The 20015-nt window shown below is 38.5% G+C and overlaps 1 protein-coding gene across 2 annotated transcripts in view; it reads left to right on the top strand.

The window, feature by feature from the left end:
• CDH18 (cadherin 18) overlaps positions 1–20015 on the top strand; it is a 947353-nt gene that overhangs the window by 624082 nt on the left and 303256 nt on the right. For both annotated transcript variants that reach the window (XM_041746928.1, XM_041746929.1), the window contains one exon: positions 16712–17195. In XM_041746928.1, coding sequence (XP_041602862.1) covers positions 16968–17195 — 228 coding nt within the window. In that variant the 5' untranslated portion in view covers positions 16712–16967. The remainder of the gene's footprint in view (positions 1–16711; positions 17196–20015) is intronic.

The following is a 20015-nucleotide window of genomic DNA, read 5'->3' as shown; positions in this document are numbered from 1 at the left end:
CTCCCTTCAATGAACTTTGCTGGGCAAACTGTCATCCATGTGCAAAAGTATGAAATGAGACCTTTGTCTTACACTACACACGAAAGTTAACTCAAAATGCATTAAATACGTTAAGACCCCAAACTACAAAACTCTTGGAAGAAAAAATAGGCAATTGGTTCCTTGACATTGATCTTGGCAATGATATCTTGTATTTGACACCAAAAGCAAAGACAGTAAAAGCAGAAATAAATGAGACTGCATCACATTAAAATGTTTTTGCACAGCAATGGAGTCTTCAACAAATTGAAAAGGTGACAAATGCATGTTAAAAATATTTGCAAATCATATATCTGGTAAGGGATTAATACCCAAAATGTGCAAAGAACTTCTATAACCCTAGCGAAACAAACAGATTGAAAAATGAGCAGGGGATCCATATACACATATCTCAAAAAAAAGGCATACAGATGGCCAAGAAATCCATGAAAATGTGCTCAACTGTGCTCGTCAGGGAAACGCAAATCAAAACCATGGTAATGGGACACCTGGGTGGCTCAGTGGTTTAGCGTCTGCCTTAGGCTCAGGGCGTGATCCCAGGTCGGGGGATTGAGTTCCGCATCCGTCTCCCTATGAGGAGCCTGCTTCTCTGTCTTTCTATGTCTTTGCCTCTCTCACTGTGTGTCTCTCAAGAATAAATAAATAAATCCTTAAAAAAAATAACCACAATAAGATATTCCCTGATACCTGTTAAAACAGGTGGGAATGTAAAAAGTGATGGCCTACTATGGAGCATGGAGCATGGAGGTTCCAAAAAATTGAAAATAGAACTACCTGGTATTCCAGCAGTCTCACCTCTGGGTACATATCTGAAGGAAATTGAAATAGGACCCTGAAGAGAGATCTGCACTTGGTGCTGATTGGAGCATTATGTGCAACCGCCAGGACGTGTAAGCAACTTAAGTGTCCATTGACAGACGAATGGATAAACTTCTTTATCATGATGAATCTCAAGGACAAAATGCTCAGGGAAATAAGCCCATCACAGAGGACCAACACTGCATGATCCCGTTGGCGTGAGGCATCTGAAGCAGGCACAGTCAGTGAACGTGAAACTAGAATGGGGAGACAGGACTGGAGAGTTGCTCTTCAGCGGGTGCAACCTTCCAGTCATGGTAGCCACCTTCCATGACTGGACTGTAGAGATCTATCCAACCTTGTACTCAGAGCGACCGATACTGTACGGTACAGTTAAAGTTTGTGAAAAGGGAAATCTCATGTACGTATTTGTATAATGGCAATAAAACCATATGTTCTTAACCACGGGGCAACACTGCCTCATAAAGCTAGAAACAAAACAAAATAAAAATCGAATATTCTCAAAGGCCTTTGGTGTTCTTATTCCCCTCTGTCTCATGTCATAGCTAAGCCCACTCCAGCCTCAGCTCTCCTACCTCTGAGCACCACTGGGTTTCACTTTCTTACTCATAATAAGGTCATTTTGACTAAGGACCTTGCTGTCCCCTGTTTTCTGTCTATAATGGTTTTGCCTCACGTCTTTGTGCTTGACTTTTTTATGATGCACGTCTCTACTCAAAAGTCAGGCCCACAGGAGGGACCTTCTTTCTGACGACACATTTCAAAGTTCCCTAAATTCACTCACCTCTAAAACACTGTTGTTTTTCATTTTGTTTTCCTGCCATAGTACACATTTTTATCTAAAATGTTAAAAAAAAAAAGTGTTTTTTTACTTTGTAAACTCTAACATAATATAAGGACAAGAACATTCATTGTTTAATCAGTAATCCTGAGCATGAGAACAGCGACTGGTCCACAATAGATGTTCAATAAATCTTTAATGAATGCCAAAAAAAAAAAGAATAAATGAGTTTAACAATATTTTATTTTATTTTTTTTATTTTTTTAACAATATTTTAAATCAAAAATCTTTAAGGGAAAGCCATGAAAACCACATGAAATGGTATTTTCTTCTAAGACTTTCTTAATTCTTTCAAATTTAGAGAATGTTATTTCTCATCTGCACTCTTTCTGCATGTTATCCATACATTTCTTATCATATTATTTCATTCCAGTTACCTCACAGTATTACTGGTGAAAATCAAATAATAAAAAACAGGAAAATGTACTTCCACATTTTCACATATTATAATGCAGCATATATTATATATTTATAATAATATTGAATCTTGTTTATATGTGTTTTATGTTTCTTAGTCTCTGATAAACCTTGTCAATGTCTTCCATTTCTGCTTTTTTAATTTTAGTGTCCTGTAAGATCACAGTGCAGTATTTTGCATATAGTAGAATTTAATAAATAGATTTTATTGAATTCATAACAGGAAGGCAGCAGATTTGCCTACAGTGTTAGATGTGCAATACTTTGGTTTATATTGGCATTGTTGAATATTAAAAATCATTAAACCATATCCAAATTCAGCTTTCATTGAAAGCCTAGATTGTATTTTAGGTCATCTAGGCCTTTATTTTGAACTATGTATTAGATTAAGTTCATGTTTGTTATTAGATGATTCAGACATTAATTCAAGGGGCATTTTTGTTTTTCTTTCTATGCCCATTCTGCTACTTCGGGCATTCGAGAAATAACAATGGACATCCATCCTGTTTTTAAGAAGTTCATAGTCTAGTTTGAGAAAACAAAATACATGATAAAATTTTATACTGCAAATTAAAGTGCTGTTTACAGTATGCTAGAGGCACAGAGAAGTACCTGACCCATGTGGGGTGGTGAGGATTGCAACTGGGGGACATATGGAGGGAATGATACTTGTGTGGGGACATACGGAGGGAATGTTTGAGGAGGAAATGGCTTTGATACAATGTCTTCTTAGTCATACTGTTGAAGTGTGGTTTCTGAAAATTGGCAAATCTGCTATAATTAGAAAAGCTGTACAGATAACCTAGTTTATGTGATGCAATAGGATTAAAAAGCAAAGCAAAACAACATTGAGAATCATTCCAGGTTGGAGATTGTGCAGCTGTGGGACACCAGTGTCCATATGTTTGTCTTCATCATGCAGACTGCATATAATAGGATACTCTTTAGGGTTAAAGTGTGGCCAAGTGGGGCCCCTCGGTGGCTCAGTAGTTGAGCATCTGCCTTTGGTTCAGGTCGTGACCTCGGGGTCCTGGGATTGAGTCCCACATTGGGCTCCCTGCAGGGAGCCTGCTTCTCCCTCTACCTGTGTCTCTCATGAGTAAATTAAGAAATAATAATAAGAAAAATCCTTAAAGTGTGGCCAAAATTAAATAACAAGCTCACGATGTGATGTAAGGATTGGCTATATTGGTAAAAGCATGATTGTAATGATAAAGGTTAAATTTGAACCTGAATAGAAATATGAAGTTCTACCAAACATCAGACCATTTGAACATAGTTTTTTGAGTATGCATTTATAAAAAACACTACATATACCTTTTTTTCTGTTTAGGACATTTTATCAAATTCTCATTAATTAAAATTTGCAAGTAGAATACTTAACATTTAACAATGTTTGGTTCCGTATACATTTACACTTTCTAAGGAAAACTGTAACAGTTGGTCTGACTCAATATTTTATCTAATACTTTGGTATGTATATAGCGTAAACATTTTTAATTTTTTTGTGATATAATTTATTTATTCATGAGAGATACAGAGAGAGAGGCAGAGATACAGGCAGAGGGAGAAGCAGGCTCCTTGCAAGGAGCCTGATGTGGGACTCGAGCCCCAGACTGTGATCATGCCTTAAAATTTTTAACAATTAATTTTTTTATAAGTAACAATCATGGTGTTTCATATTACATTTTAATTAATCCAACAATCTTCCATATAAATTCAGGAAACTGAAATACCCCAAGAAAGGAGAATCATATTCCTACTTTTTTTTTTTTATTTTTTATTTATGATAGTCATACAGAGAGAAAGAGAGAGAGGCAGAGACACAGGCAGAGGGAGAAGCAGGCTCCATGCACCGGGAGCCCGATGTGGGATTCGATCCCGGGTCTCCAGGATCGCGCCCTGGGCCAAAGGCAGGCGCCAAACCGCTGCGCCACCCAGGGATCCCCATATTCCTACTTTTTATAGTAAAGGTAAGCCACTTTGCTGTAGAAATAATTAAAGAATACATCCTCCAGAGGCGCCTGGGTGGCTCTGTCAGGTGAGCATCCAACTCTTGGTTTCAGCTCAGTTCATGATCCCAGGTCCATGAGATCAAGCCCTTGTGGGGCTGCATGCTCAGTGGGGAGTTTGCCTCTCTCTCTCTCTTTCTCCCTCTCCCGCTCCCTCTCCCCCAGTGTTCCCTCTCTCTCTAAAATAAAAATAAAATAAACTTTAAAAAATATTGCATACTACAGAAAAGCTATGTTTTTTTTTTTCAACTTTTATTGGTTTATTATATCCCCCACTGAGTATCTTTTTGGGTATACTTCCACTTGGGACATTTATTGTAGTTACTTTTAAAACTGTATGCTTTAAAAAGATTTTCAAAGCATACATGGGAAATACTTTTTTTCTGAATTTGAAGTACACAAAGATCAATGTTAAATTCTGGCTGGAGATTAAAATCGAGTTTGGAAGACAAGTAAAGGCCTATGTCATGTGATGAATGTGATAAGGTGGAAAAAAAATTCTTTTGTGTTCTTGTCTGGTGCTTCTGAATTAAAACATTAATAAGTGAAAAGCATATACATTTATTTAATATAAGTGAATAGCATATAAATTTATTTAATATAAGCTTTACATAAAAAATATATATATAAGCTTTACATGACCTAGGAGCCTACATAAGGACATAAAAACTGATAAAAAGCAGTTAGAGCCCAACTCATACAGTCAATCAGATGAGTAGTAAACTGAAAAAAATAACAAGGCAAAAGGGCTTGGACTAGTTAGTGGATTGGGTACAGGGACATGAAAGGTAAGGATTAGTTTAGCAAGGTTTTTTTATTTTTTTTATTTATTTTTAATTTTTTTTACAAATTTGTCTTGGCCTCCACTTTCAATCCTTGGTGATAGGAATATTTTCTCCCTTCTGCTATACAGAGGATGTCTTTCACATGGGCATATTATCTCCGGCTTTTAGGAGGATCAGAATGCCCTTTTGTATCTGTAGTTTTTCAAGTAACTTTAATTTAAAATAATCGATATGCTAGCATGGTGTAATTTGGGTGGCGTGTCCTGGCCTCCTTCGTGACAATAGAACAGGGGACCTTTAGAACAGACTGGATGGGCTCTGGAGACTCACTTGGGGCACGGGTGACTCACTGATCCTTAAAATAGAGAAGTGGGCCTTTGATTTAGAAGGAACAGCTTGCACAAAGGCATACAGACTAGCAAGAGCACAGCATCGTCAGGAGACAGCATGGTGAAATGTGAGTAGGTGTTTTCTGGGCAGACACTGAGGACGACAGGGAAAGGAGGAAGGTGCCAGATATTGAAAAGCCATGAATTTCGTCTGAAAGTGTTTTGACTCCCTCCTGGAGGTGATGCAAAGACATGGGGGAGTTTCAGGCAGGGACTTGAGATGCTATAGTTTGAGGACAGACTTCAAAGGCGGAGGCGTTTAAAGGGGACTTTGGGCCAGGATCACCCCTTCCATTTGTATTGCATGGTGCTTGTGTGCCCTAAATGACACGGACACGGGGATACAGGAGGAGATGTAGTTTCTCACTGCAGAGGAAAAAGACAAAAGTGGGATTTTGATATTCGTGATAAAAGTTGCAGGGAGAAAAAACAAAAACGTATCACCAAAAGTAAGTCCTCTGGAAGTTAGGCTAGTGCCATCCATCATCTTGCTATTACCCCCATCCCAATCCCTCCCCCACTGCTCCAAATTTTCCCTTCCCTTTTTCCTTCCCTCTGTACTTTATTTCCCATTACCCACCCCCCAAATCCAAAGACTGGAGGATATACTATTTCAGTTCAATGGTTGTTAAATCAGGGTTACATTCAGCTGTGAGGAAAAAACACCAAAGCGGTGTGGCTTTAGAGAGCCTGAAATACCTTCTCTATTCACTGAGCTTAGAGGAGGGCAGCTCAGGGCTTGTTGGGAGGTTGCACTCTACAGTATTCTCTGTGATACAGTTGCTTGGTTCCTCCATCTCCAGGTTATGAAGCTCATCCTCATGGTTCCTCCATCCCCAGGTTCTGACACTCATCCTCATGGTTCCTCCATCCCCAGGTTATGACGCTCATCCTCATGGTTCCTCCATCCCCAGGTTATGACGCTCATCCTCATGGTTCCTCCATCCCCAGGTTATGACGCTCATCCTCATGGTTCCTCCATCCCCAGGTTCTGACGCTCATCCTCATGGTTCCTCCATCCCCAGGTTCTGACGCTCATCCTCATGGTTCCTCCATCTCCAGGTTATGACACTCATCCTCATGGTTCCTCCATCCCCAGGTTATGACACTCATCCTCATGGTTCCTCTAACCCCAGGTTATGACGCTCATCCTCATGGTTCCTCCATCCCCAGGTTATGACACTCATCCTCATGGTTCCTCCATCCCCAGGTTATGACACACTCTTCCTCATGGTTCCTCCATCCCCAGGTTATGACACTCATCCTCATGGTTCCTCCATCCCCAGGTTATGACACACTATTCCTCATGGTTCCTCCATCTCCAGGTTGTGACACTCATCCTCATGGTTCCTCCCTCTCCAGGTTCTGACACTCATCCTCATGGTTCCTCCATCCCCAGGTTATGACACACTTTTCCTCATGGTTCCTCCATCTTCAGGTTGTGACACTCATCCTCATGGTTCCTCCATCTCCAGGTTATGACACTCATCCTCATGGTTCCTCCAACTCCAGGTTCTGACACTCATACCCATGGTTCCTCCATCCCCCGGTTATGACACTCATCCTCATGGTTCCTCCATCTCCAGGTTATGACATTCTTCCTCATGGTTCCTCCATCCCCAGGTTATGACACTCATCCTCATGGTTCCTCCAACCCCAAGTTATGACACTCATCCTCATGGTTCCTTCATCCCCAGGTTATGACACTCATCTTCATGGTTTCTGCATCTCCAGGTTATGACACTCATCCTCATGCTTCCTCCATCCCCAGGTTATGACACTCATCCTCATGGTTCCTCCAACCCCAACTTATGACACTCATCCTCATGGTTCCTTCATCCCCAGGTTATGACACTCATCTTCATGGTTCCTCCATCCCCAGGTTATGACACACTCTTCCTCATGGTTCCTCCATCCCCAGGTTATGACACTCATCTTCATGGTTCCTCCATCCCCAGGTTATGACACACTATTCCTCATGGTTCCTCCATCTCCAGGTTGTGACACTCATCCTCATGGTTCCTCCATCCCCAGGTTATGACACACTTTTCCTCATGGTTCCTCCATCTTCAGGTTGTGGCACTCATCCTCATGGTTCCTCCATCTCCAGGTTCTGACACTCATACTCATGGTTCCTCCATCCCCCGGTTATGACACTCATCCTCATGGTTCCTCCATCTCCAGGTTATGACATTCTTCCTCATGGTTCCTCCATCCCCAGGTTATGACACTCATCCTCATGGTTCCTCCAACCCCAAGTTATGACACTCATCCTCATGGTTCCTTCATCCCCAGGTTATGACACTCATCTTCATGGTTTCTGCATCTCCAGGTTATGACGCTCATCCTCATGGTTCCTCCATCTCCAGGTTATGACACTCATCCTCATGGTTCCTCCATCCCCAGGTTGTGACACTCATCCTCATGGTTCCTCCATCCCCAGGTTGTGACGCTCATCCTCATGGTTCCTCTAACCCCAGGTTATGACGCTCATCCTCATGGTTCCTCCAACTCCAGGTTATGACACTCTTCCTCATGGTTCCTCCAACCCCAGGTTATGACACTCATCCTCATGGTTCCTCCAACCTCAGGTTATGACACTCATCCTCATGGTTCCTCCATCTCCAGGTTATGACACTCATCCTCATGGTCCAGAAGGGAGCCTTAACCATCACATTGAGGATTCAAGTAGCAAGGTGAAGGGGATATGATATCTCCACGTCAGTCGTCTTCTAGGGAAATTTCCTGGGGGCTTGAGAGAGAACTTTGCTTATGTGCCATTGGCGATATAAGCCTCAACAGAGGCTTGTAAAAGGAATGTTTATTCTGAGTAAGTGAGGTGCAGAAATGCAGTGCCAGCCAAGACGAATGGGTGCTCAGGGACGGAAACCAGATAGTGAGTTGGACCAGTAGGAGTCTGCATCAGTACTGTTTTCGAGATGTTAAGTCAAACTGAATAACCAATTTAGAAACTTATTTCATGAAAATCTATCATCTTAGATGATGTGTGTGTGTGTATAACAAGAATATAAGTTAAACATAAAAATAGTGTGATGGTGGAAATACTTCTAGAAGACGTGAAGAAATTCACAATATCTTTTTGTCACTTGGGCATCTGCAGATAAGTAGAGAAACTTACTATTTGGTATCACCATTTTCTTCCATTTGGTTTTCCAATTTTTTAAAAAGAATTTCAGCTAGATTTCAGGAAGGCTAGAATCAGCCACTGGAGGTAATTTTATGATATTAACTACTGCAGCCAAATAGATCAATATTGTGAATATTATCTTACCTTCTCATGTATCTTCAGGAAATTGTCCTTCCTACTATGTGTGTAACTTAGTTAATATATAAAACATTGAAATAAAACTCCATATAAATATGTTTGCATTAATCTAATAAGTTTGCATTAATCTAATAAGTTTGCATTAATCTAATAAGTTTGTATTAATCTAATAATAATGGAGTTTGTCTTGAGAGACAAATAGTGACAACATAAATGATAAATCTTTTATTTCCTCTTATTTATATATTCTTACTCAACATAGTAGGAATGTTCAGACATGTATTTTGACCTATAAGTAATAAGATATTGCTTATACTACCATATAGTATATGACATTGCAAGTTGTGCAAATGCATATTTGGCCCAATATTTGAATAGTGTCCTTAATTTCCTCTGTGTAAAAGGAACTTAGTGAAGAAGCAGGATTCTATTGATGAAATATAATTTTCTTATCCAATATTTGTGTCTTTGATTGTGACAGCCTTTGAAGTGAAAAGCAAAGTATAATGTTCACCGAATGAAAACATGATTTCACAAAGTTTCTCTGTAAAATATTTTTATAATGAAATATTCTTACTTGAAAATTTGGCATTTTAACACTACTCATGCAGCACGTACTCTGGATTAATCGATGTATTTCTCATTTCTCTTTCATTCAACAAATGCTTCCTTATTGGCTACATTGCGAGAAGGACTTCACAGGAAATGGAAAATGCATGCTGTGAGAACCAAACACAAAAAACCATACCCTCCCCAACCCCATACACAAAAACAAAGAACCTGGCACAAAGGGAAAATTAAATAATACCTCTATAAAAAATTAGAATGCTGGTCTGCAATAGTAAAACAGAACTAGATAGTGCTCTGGTGGTTTTGAGGAGCGAGCAGTCCCATTGAACTATGGTATCTGGAGAGCCATGGGAAGGGTTTGAGATGTCACCCACCTATCGAGCTGACAGGTCAGGCTGCCACAGTTTTGGAGCTGCTGACAATATAAGAGACTTGGGAGCACATAAAAAAAAAAAAAAAGAAGAAGACCTTATTACTCATGTCACAGCACGTGGCATGAGTTCTTCTTGTTGTCTCTCACACCCCTTGGGGTGACATGAAGCAACCTGGGTGTATGTTGTAAACACACACCCTGGGTCACGGCTACGGACCCTAAATGTTGGAAATCTCCATGTCCTGTTGGGTCTGCTAGCAGACCTCTTCAATTGTGTCCTAAAGGAAGACATTATAATCCAGGCAGAAAACAAATCTGCTTTCTGCCGCAAAGGGAGGTTCTAAACTTCCTTCCAAGGCTGTTTGCTCTACATGTATCCACGGAAAATTAGCATCAGACAACGCTGGCAGTGCCACTCATTCAGAAGATGTGAAGAAACGCAAGAGACCCGAAGAGAACTGTTCTCCAAGTCAGAGAGGTCTCGGTGGAGAAACATCCATCCGTCCAGGCCTCAGATGATAGATTTGACTAAATGAAAATTGGAGAGTAAGGCTCTAGGGCTAAGAAAGGGGAATGAGCCGGATGAGGGAGCGATGCCTGTATGTACACACACATTTCCATAACTGAGTGCATGAAACTTAACATCTTTTGCACTTATGATAGTAATATTTTTTAAAGATTTTATTTATTTATTTATTTATTTATTTATTTATTTATTTATTTGAGAGAGAGAGAAAGAGATGGAGAGTGAGAGAGAGCACAAGCAGGGGGAGGACAGAGGGAGATACAGACGCCCTGCTGAGCAGGGAGCCCGATGCAGGACTCGATCCCAGGGCCCTGAGATCATAACCTGAGCCGAAGGCAGATGCTTCACTGACTGAGCCACCCAGGTGCCCCACAATATTAATATTCCCAACAGAAAAACATAATATGTGGAAGTTAATGCTTTCTGATTTATAGGTTTACGTTACTTACATATTATATTTTAGAGAGAGCAATATTTTGAGATAATTTTATATATATTTAAGCATTTATATGCATTTTAGCAAATGCAATTTATTATATCAAACCTTTGGGGCTATGACAATACTGTAGAATGGTCAGACTGAGATTAAAAATACTGATTTGGGAATCAACTGGGTGATAAAACTTGAAAGAAATTTCAGTGAAGCCTCTACAATCTATGTGTTTGTTTGTTTGTTTGTTTTAAGATTTTATTTATTTGAGAGAGAGAGCATGAGTGGTGGGGAGAGGGGCAGAGAGAGGGGGAGAAGCAGCCTCCCAGGTGGGCAGGGAGCACCATGTGCGGCTCCTTCTCTGGACCCTGAGATCATGACCTGAGCCCAAAGCAGGCACTTAACCTGCTGAGCCTCCCAGGCTCCCCCAATCTATGTGGTGTCTGAGTATTTGCATTTTGACCATAAGCAAGAGCCCCGATTGACACAGATCAAGAAGAGTAAAATTGCTAGACAGGTAAATTACCAATTGAGAGAGGGAAAAACAAACAAGCTTATGAAGAGAGTAGTGAAAATAGAGACGGAAGGACAGAAGGTGGAACAATACTCAGAGGTCAATGTCATTAAGAATTTAATAAGAACGAGACATAGAACGAGGGAATGATACCAATATTCTTGATCATTGAATCCAAAAATGACGGGAACCGCAGCGCTAGCATCAGACATATGCCGGAGAATGCATCTTGCCAGCTGTGGGAGTTATGCCTGTAAGCACCAACCCAACAGATAATTTCAAGATTTTGGAACATCCTGGAGATAATACAAACACACACACACGGAAGTAAAGATAGATAAGTATTAAGTGATTATTTACTAAACTTAAAAGAAAATGTCTCTTATTCAGTACTTGTAACTTTCACCTTAATAAGTAAGTACCCCAGAATTCAAACGTGGTATGAATTCCCTTTATTTAAATCTTCCTGATAGTATGATGGCTTTAAATAATTCATCATGGAAAAGTTAAGTCGCATTATTTTCAAGGTGACACAAGGAACAGCTTTCTCATCTGATGAATATACAGATTTGACAGTCGGGAAGCCCCCCTTGCGTGTGTTGAGCATCGTGTTCCATTGACATGTACTTACTTCTCCACACACGATGTCTCTGTGCATCTCACAAAGAAAATAATTCCAAAAAATATGGGCTTTCCCTATACTTCATCTTCTTTGACATTTTCTGTTTAAGCGAAGCTTGATCAATGCAAAGTCAGATAAATCCCTACCAAGTAACATATCACGCTGGCGATTAGAGCTTGGTGGCAATTATGACTCTAGGTTTTTTGGATAATGTGAAACATCTCCTGTCACCCCTCACGTATGGAAACTAAAATGATAAATTCACACACACACAAAAATCAACAGAGTATTCTTTTACAAAGACGTTTTCAAAATAAGAAAAAGGACAAAGAGAACTTTGTTTTAAAAAAAAATTAAACAGAAGGCATGTTCTAGATCTTTTAGAGCTCAAAGTGTATAAGTTAAGAACCATGGGATCCCTGGGTGGCGCAGCGGTTTGGCGCCTGCCTTTGGCCCAGGGCGCGATCCTGGAGACCCGGGATCGAGTCCCACGTCGGGCTTCCGGTGCATGGAGCCTGCTTCTCTCCCTCTGCCTATGTCTCTGCCTCTCTCTCTCTGTGTGTGTGTGACTATCATAAATAAATAAAAAAAAAAAAAAAAAAAAAAAAAGAACCACTTGGTTATTAAAAAAAAATCAGTGAAAGGCACACATTACAAGGATTTAAGATTTAGGAGAAGTGTGAAAATCCATTTCTCTGAGGATATTGTTTCCTGGGAGCTCTATGAAGGAAAGCCTGCGCTGAAGATGTATAAATGGCTGTTTGATCTCGGGTGATGTGAGTAACTCCCTATAAGTGAGAAAAGTAATTTATAAATAATAGTTGTTGAATCGTAAATTCAAATAATCAGATTGCTGCACATGCTCAGGTACTTCAGTGAGAATCTTTATTAGTAAATGAAAAATATGAAGCTCAGAGAAAAACATTACTGAGAAAAATGTGATCATGTTCTACAAGATGAACATCTGAGGCCATGTCCCTTGACTCATGGTGCGCTGTTACTGACTCCGCTCTGGAAGCAATGCTGAGGTTCACTTAAATTAAGTATCAAAGCAGAGGAGTGAGGTCTACATTATTCATCATTGCACGCAGTGCATTCTTTGGAAATTCCTCCTCTTTTTTTTTTTTTTTTTTTTTGGAATGAGGGTAATGCTTTGTATCAGAGACAGTTCTTGTTTTCCAAATGACAGATATCAACGTTGACTCTGGAAGGCAGCAAATAAATCCATTGGAAAGACATTGGGCAGCCATGAAATCTAATGAGGGCTGGAGAACCGGGTTTGAGACACAGGAACCAGAAGAAGTTAGATCTTTTTTTTTTTTTTTTTAGAAGTTAGATCCTAAGAAATGATGCTACATAGTCCCCGCTCAAACAGTGTAGCTAGAATGACCCTCTAGTCATTCAATTGCCACTGGACCCCCCACCCTCCACAAGGCCGCAGGGCTCGTATGCACCACATGTGGACCTTGAGAGCCTCCCACTGCTGGAGAAAAGTTCTCATTTCTCCCTTCATCCATCATTCGTTTCAGCCTGTTGGGATGTGCCTATGGAATTAAGGTGCTTATGACACTGGTATAAATTCTAACTAAATGGTTGTAAGGAAGAAAGTGTCAGATTCTAAGGGTTCAGAGGTGACAGGGTCTGCTTACCAGAGTTCATATATCGGCCTGGTCCAGGAAAGCAGGGAAGGTATTTGAGTGCTGCTTGATCGGAGAATGGCAGGTGTCCGCAACGTATTTCTACTGTGCTCGTCTCAGTGCTTTATTATACTTGGTGTTTCAGTTCTTTCTAACCTTATGCAGGGATGGATTTCTGGAAGCAGGGCAGATTTTTATATTTACATTCTCTCTCCTCATAGTAGATGAAGTTACTTACAGAAGTACAGTAGTAACGTTTACGTGTGTTCTTTCATTCCACAGAGCCTTATTCATCACTTTATAATGATCATAATAGAGGTTCTAAGCATATTATGCAGATTACAATGCATTTATATATTTTTTGGAATGCCAGGCAAGATCAAGGATTATAAAGAACATGCTCATTCTACACGTCTGTGATGCGTTACAAAACCAGTTTCTTCACCTTCACTCATGAATTATGCTTTGTTAAACAACTTCGCATAAAGGGCAAAGATGTTAATTTCATTTAAAAATCACACCAAATGGTGTGAAAGTATTACGATAGCACCTTCTATGCATTCATCGACTTGACTTCTGAGAAGAAAGACTGAAGTTTTGTTTTTGAAATCTGTGACTTGAAAATTAAGTCTTTTGATACATAAATGTATATATATGTATATAAAATTACCCAAATAATTTATTAGACTCAAAAGAATATTAAAATCAATTATTCAGGCCCCAGCCTTTGCTAAATGAGAAAGTTGAGACTTAAAGAAATTAGATGATTCATATGTTTGTACTGTAAGTACATTGTTGGAAAAAAGAAAAAAGGAAAGAAACCTGATTTTTTCTGACTTTCCTTCCAGTGCTCTCATCGTTGTGGAGCTAGAATGGTATCTTTGAAGAAATATGTTAAATTGACTTCTTTCCCTTAATCAAATGCATTTCAGTTTCCTCACAATTTGATAGTTCATTTCTTTTTTAGGGCTAAATAATATTCCATTGTCTGGATGAACCACAATTTATTTATTTATTCACCTGCTGAATGATATCTTGGTTGCTTCCAATTTTTGGCAATTATGAACAAAGTTGCCATAAATATTTGCTTGCAGGCTTTTGTGCGGACATAAGTTTTCAACTCTTTTGGGTAAATATCAAAAAGCACAAATGCTGGTTATATAATAAGCCTATGTTTAGTTTTGTAAGAAACCGTCAAATTGACTTCCGAAGTGTTGCCAATTGCATTCCCACCACTCACGGATGAGAGTTCATGTTGCTCCCCATCCTCATAAATATTTGATATTGTCAATGTTCCGTATTTTTACCATTCTAATAAGTATGTAATAGTCTCTTATTGTTTTTTTATTTTATTTATTTATTTTATTTTATTTATTTTTTTAGTCTCTTATTGTTTTAATTTACATTTGCTGATGGCATATGATGTGGAGTATCTTTTCATATTATAATTTGCTCTATATCTTCTATGGTGAGATGTCTGTTAAGGTTTTTGGCCCATTCAAAAAAGTAAAAATAAATTTCAAAAAATTAAAAAGTATATTAGAGTTTTTGTGTCATTTCAACTTCAATCAGTGAAAAATATATCTTTGCTTCCATAAAATATTGCAAACTTCAAGTTGTAGTTACCAGATAATTAAAAAGAAATCCTGGTTCTAACCCAATACAATTCTTGCATAACTAGTAAATAAGCATTACCATTAACCCTAATTTATGGGGAGAGACTTTGATAGAAAAAAGCAGCATATTTTGAGTCTCATGTGAGATTTTTTTCAGTACCTACTTGATACAAATATTTTCTTCTCAATTGTGTGAAAGAATTGTGCTATGGCTACTAATTTGTATTCAGTTTTTTAAATCCTTGTATTGTCATGTCATCTACCTCATAATTCATTCAGATCTGCATTTTGGTTTGTGGTGGTGTGCGGGGATTTTATGAAATGAGAAAGTGATTCATCTAATAGTTTTACTAGATAGAGCGGTCATAATCTTAAATCCTTTTTTTTTTTCTAAATACATATTAAAACACACATATAACATCCAGCAAAATTTGCTACACAGTTTCATGTTTTTATAAGCTAATAATTTCAGGGTCAACTTTTTTTTTTTCTCTCTTCTCCTGTCTCCTCTTTTCCAGAAATATTTCTTTTTTTTTAAGGATTTTATTTATTTATTCATGAGAGGCACAGAGAGAGAGAGGCAGAGACACAGTCAGAGGGAGAGGTAGGCTCCTGCAGGGAACCCGATGCGGGACACGATCCCGGAACCCGATGCGGGACTCGATCCCGGATCACACCTTGAGCCAAAAGCAGATGCTCAACACTGAGCCACCCAGGCGTCCCTGAGGAATGTTTCTTAAGTTTTGCTTTATTGACCAATTGTACTAAAATCTGAGACCAAGTCCTCAATATTTATTATTTGAAAATCAAAGTGTTGCCTCCTGTTCTCTTTGCCACCATTCTTTTGTTCCTGTTACCTTTTTTTATATAGCTGCTAGAATTATATGGAATGTCATTCCATGCTTAAAAATCCGTTTTGCCTATATATTAAGACCACACCCTGGAATATTATCTGCAGGCCGCTCAGAATCCCTACAAGCTGTAATTCAGCCAGTTGATCCCCTTTCACTCATATTCAGCTGCGCCAATCTGGTCTCCATGTATGGAGTTACTTTAAATCACATTCATTTTCTTTTTTTTTTCAGGCATCTTCTTTTCTGCCGTGTTTTGCTTTCTTCTACTCTACTTACTAGGCAATCCGAGTACCTACTTCATTGATCTATGACAGTTTTTCAACCCTAAAATATTTTGAGTATTTTTTGAAATGCAATGAGTCACATGTAGCGTGTAATCCATGTATAGTGTGTGTTGTGAATTTCTACCACATTGAACAAAAGCAAAATAGGCACAAAAGCAAGCAAAATTCATACTTAGTCTGGAGTACCTAATCACATATTGTGAAGATATCATATTAGACATGTGCAGATACTCATGGTCAGTTTCTTAGCATTTCTGCACTCCCTGGGGCTGCATTTCTGTTGTTTCAAAGGATTTTATACATACACACATCTATAAAAATACAAATACACATATACACATATATATGCACAAATATCCAAATGCATAACTTGTTTTAAAATACAAAAAAAAATAAAATAAAATAAAAAATACGTATATAAGCATATATATTATTTGTGTGTGTGTGTGTGTATATATATATATATTTGTTTTTAAATATTGGGAATGGTACAGAGAGAGAAGTCCTTGTAAGAATGTCACAGCATGCAGGCTTATGGATGACCATGTAAATGCATATTTGTCTGTATTTCCAAAATAATTTGTGTATATTCTTTACCTATCAGCATCATCCTACACCATAGTATAATTTGCATTCACAGCATATATGTCAAGCTACCATGTTTTGTAATCTATATCATTTTCTCTCTTTCCATTAGGCAGAAAATGGTTGTCCATGTTCACTTACTGTGAAGATTTGGAATCAGACAACTACAGCTTTGATTCTCCAAGTGTTTCAGGATGTAAATGTAGCCTGACCTTTCCCTGATGGGCAGTTAAATCATGGACACGCTAAACAATTTACTTTGGACTGTCCTTTCAAAAGATGCTCTGGCCTCTCTCTTGAATGCGCACTAAGCATTTATAACTGACAAGGAAAAGAAAGGAGACTGTGAACTGGAAAGCTATCTTACAATGAAAATTACGAGCACATCTTGCATCTGTCCAGTCCTTGTGTGTCTCTGTTTTGTGCAGAGGTGTTATGGAACTGCTCACCACAGCTCCATCAAGGTGACCAGAAACCAGACCAAACACATCGAAGGTGAAACCGAAGTCCACCATCGTCCCAAAAGGGGATGGGTTTGGAATCAGTTCTTTGTTTTAGAAGAACATATGGGACCAGATCCTCAGTATGTTGGAAAAGTAAGTTTTTATTTTTTTTTCCTATTCTAAGAAATTATGGAGTAAGGTGAGAATGGAGTTGGCTTGGTTTTGAAAAGACATGGAAAGTAGAGTGGAATATGCTATAGGATACTATTACTTATAATAAATGGTTTAAAATAATGACTGCAAAGTAATGCACTTTACCAGTCACGTCACCTCTCCCTAAACATTAGTCCATCCATGCTGGACTGAATGTTCTTCACCAGTATATTACTCTTTACATTATTTTGTATAAAACGGAAATATTTAATTGAACACACAACTGAGTACTTTTACTTTATAACCACGAAGGTATTTTGGAATTCACAAAGTCATTTATTGGTGCAGCAATGTTCACAGTTTTAAATCGATTGCTAATGCGCGTGAAGCAGAAAGAGCACACTTTTTTTTATGACATCTAATTTATTTTTGCTAACTGATACAGAAATTGTATTTGAATTTCAGTCATCTTTTAAAAGCACATGGATATTATTTTTCAATTCCCCAAATTAATTTCCATTAGAAGTGCTGATATATTTTAAATACGCCTTCAGCGTACACAGGATGTACCGGTTTTGTTAATGTTCTGAAAGAATGAAGTTGATAAAATAATCAGTAACTTCAGACCAACCTCCCTTTCTCTGGAAAATACAAGACAGTTTAATGGCTTATCAAGCCCTTTAGGATATTGTGTGCTCAGTAAGAGTGGACAGCTTAGCCATGTATCATGTAGGCTCCAGGGTAGAGAGTAGAGTGGGAGGTGGAGAGACCTGATGAATTACCAGCCGTTGGAAGCAGCCACTTCGGTTTGTTCAGTACCTCTGGGAGACACAGTAAGCACAGCAGGAGAATCTCCATGACTGCAGGCTCAGTGAATTCCATCTCCCTGCTTGACTATTTATTTTCACTTTAGCACTGTTAGGAAAAAAAAAAAAAAAGTACTCCATCCAAGCCATGGTGCTTCCCTAATGTGTAGGCAGTACAGGATCACAAGCCATCTGCTGTAGCCCTCATCCAACAGGGACCGGGTTGCAGCTGTATTTTCCAGAGCCAGCAGGAGCTGCAGAGTCAGAATGTGGTACAGAAAAAGAGATCTGAATCGATTCTCTCATTTTCTTATATGCATGTTAAAATGAGACAAAACGACTCATCTTCATCATTTCCTTTTTGTTTTTTTTTCTACAAAGTAGCCCACAAAGTAAATGGAGACAAATGTGCTAAGATAAAAAATATATACTGAATCACTTGAAAATTATATTTGTTATGAACGTCAAAGTACTTTTCTGTCATCATTTCTCTTCCTTGAAAAGGAGAAATATAAGAAAAAGAAAATCCCCCCTTGAGGTGCATACTAGGAGAAAAACATATTTAATGATTATAAATACTCTGTTATGTATCTTTCTTGTCATTTCAATCTAACTGAAAAACAAAACAAAACCCCCAAAAATTTGCTGGAAAGGGACAGATCAGAGAACCTTTGATTTCATCTGGTGTCACCTCGTGTAGTGGAGGATGAAGCCATAACAGGTCAATTTCACACATTCCTCTGGGCTTGGGTGACGGTGAACACAGGGTGGAGAGCTCGTACCCGTGGAGGTCTGTGAAGCCGGTCACGTTTGTGGAGGTTATGTGGAAATTTGTACCTGTTCTGGTCTTTACAGTATCAGTGAACAAATACGAAGGGTCACACCCAAGGATGTGGTTCTCTTATGGCCTATCTGACCTGATCCCCTCACTTAGTCTTTCTGCTCTAATCTCCCTGTATGAGATTCTAACTGAATTGTATTTTCTACAACTAATTTTTTAAAGACTACAAAGCTCAATCCATATGTGCTTAAAATAATTTTGTCTCATTATTTTAATTTGTTCAAGAAGCGGATTTATATTTCACATTTACAAACACATTAATAAGGAAACAGCTACTTATTTCCACTTACAAATAAAAAAATAGAATCATCACGATTACCACGAGCATGAAAACTTCTCCAAAGAACTGAAAATTATCACCTTAGACCTTCTCTGCCACAGAAATGACAGCAGTTTTGTCAGTAGAAATAATTAGTAGTCACGCAATGCAGTTTTTGTGTTAAAATAGTATTTTTATAAATGCGTTATGTAGCTTCACTTTAAATTATCCTTGAGCTCTTGTTCATAGCTTTGTGTATTTAGAGTTATATTTCACATTATAGAACAACTTTAATTGGGCTTTTGATTAGGGCTCAAGTCCCTGTTTTGATGCATACCAACTTTTTATAAATTTCTTATAAATTTTTTAGTGTTTTTGTAGTCAATGGTTAGATTTTTATGGAGGCATTTATTTTGCTGCCAGCAGTCAATGTATATAGTTCACTACTAAGACATTTATATGTGGCTAAGGCCATGATCATAGGGCTATTTCTAATGGTAAATAGTGCAACTGTACTTATATATGCATTTTATATATATAGTTACCATTGTGGATACATATAATTACACATACATGCATATGTGTGTGTACGTAACTGATAATCCATATTTTTTTCCTGATGGTAATGGCTATGGGATATCAAATACCAAAACTAGCATGAATATATCTCATGTATCTGATCTCATGGAATTATTAAAGACATTTTTATATATTTCATTGACTTAAATATTTTTTAAAGATTTATTTATTTATTCATGAGACACACAGAGAGAATGAGAGGCAGAGAGACCCAGGCCGAGGGAGAAGCAGGCTCCATGCAGGGAGCCCGATGCGGGACTCAATCCCAGGACCCCGGGATCACACCCTGGGCCAAAGGCAGGTGCTAAACCGCTGAGCCACCCAGGATCCCAATC

This window comes from Vulpes lagopus, chromosome 3 (assembly GCF_018345385.1).
Source record: "Vulpes lagopus strain Blue_001 chromosome 3, ASM1834538v1, whole genome shotgun sequence".
NCBI classification, from domain to species: domain Eukaryota; kingdom Metazoa; phylum Chordata; class Mammalia; order Carnivora; family Canidae; genus Vulpes; species Vulpes lagopus.
This window is presented reverse-complemented; position numbering and strand designations above follow the sequence as displayed.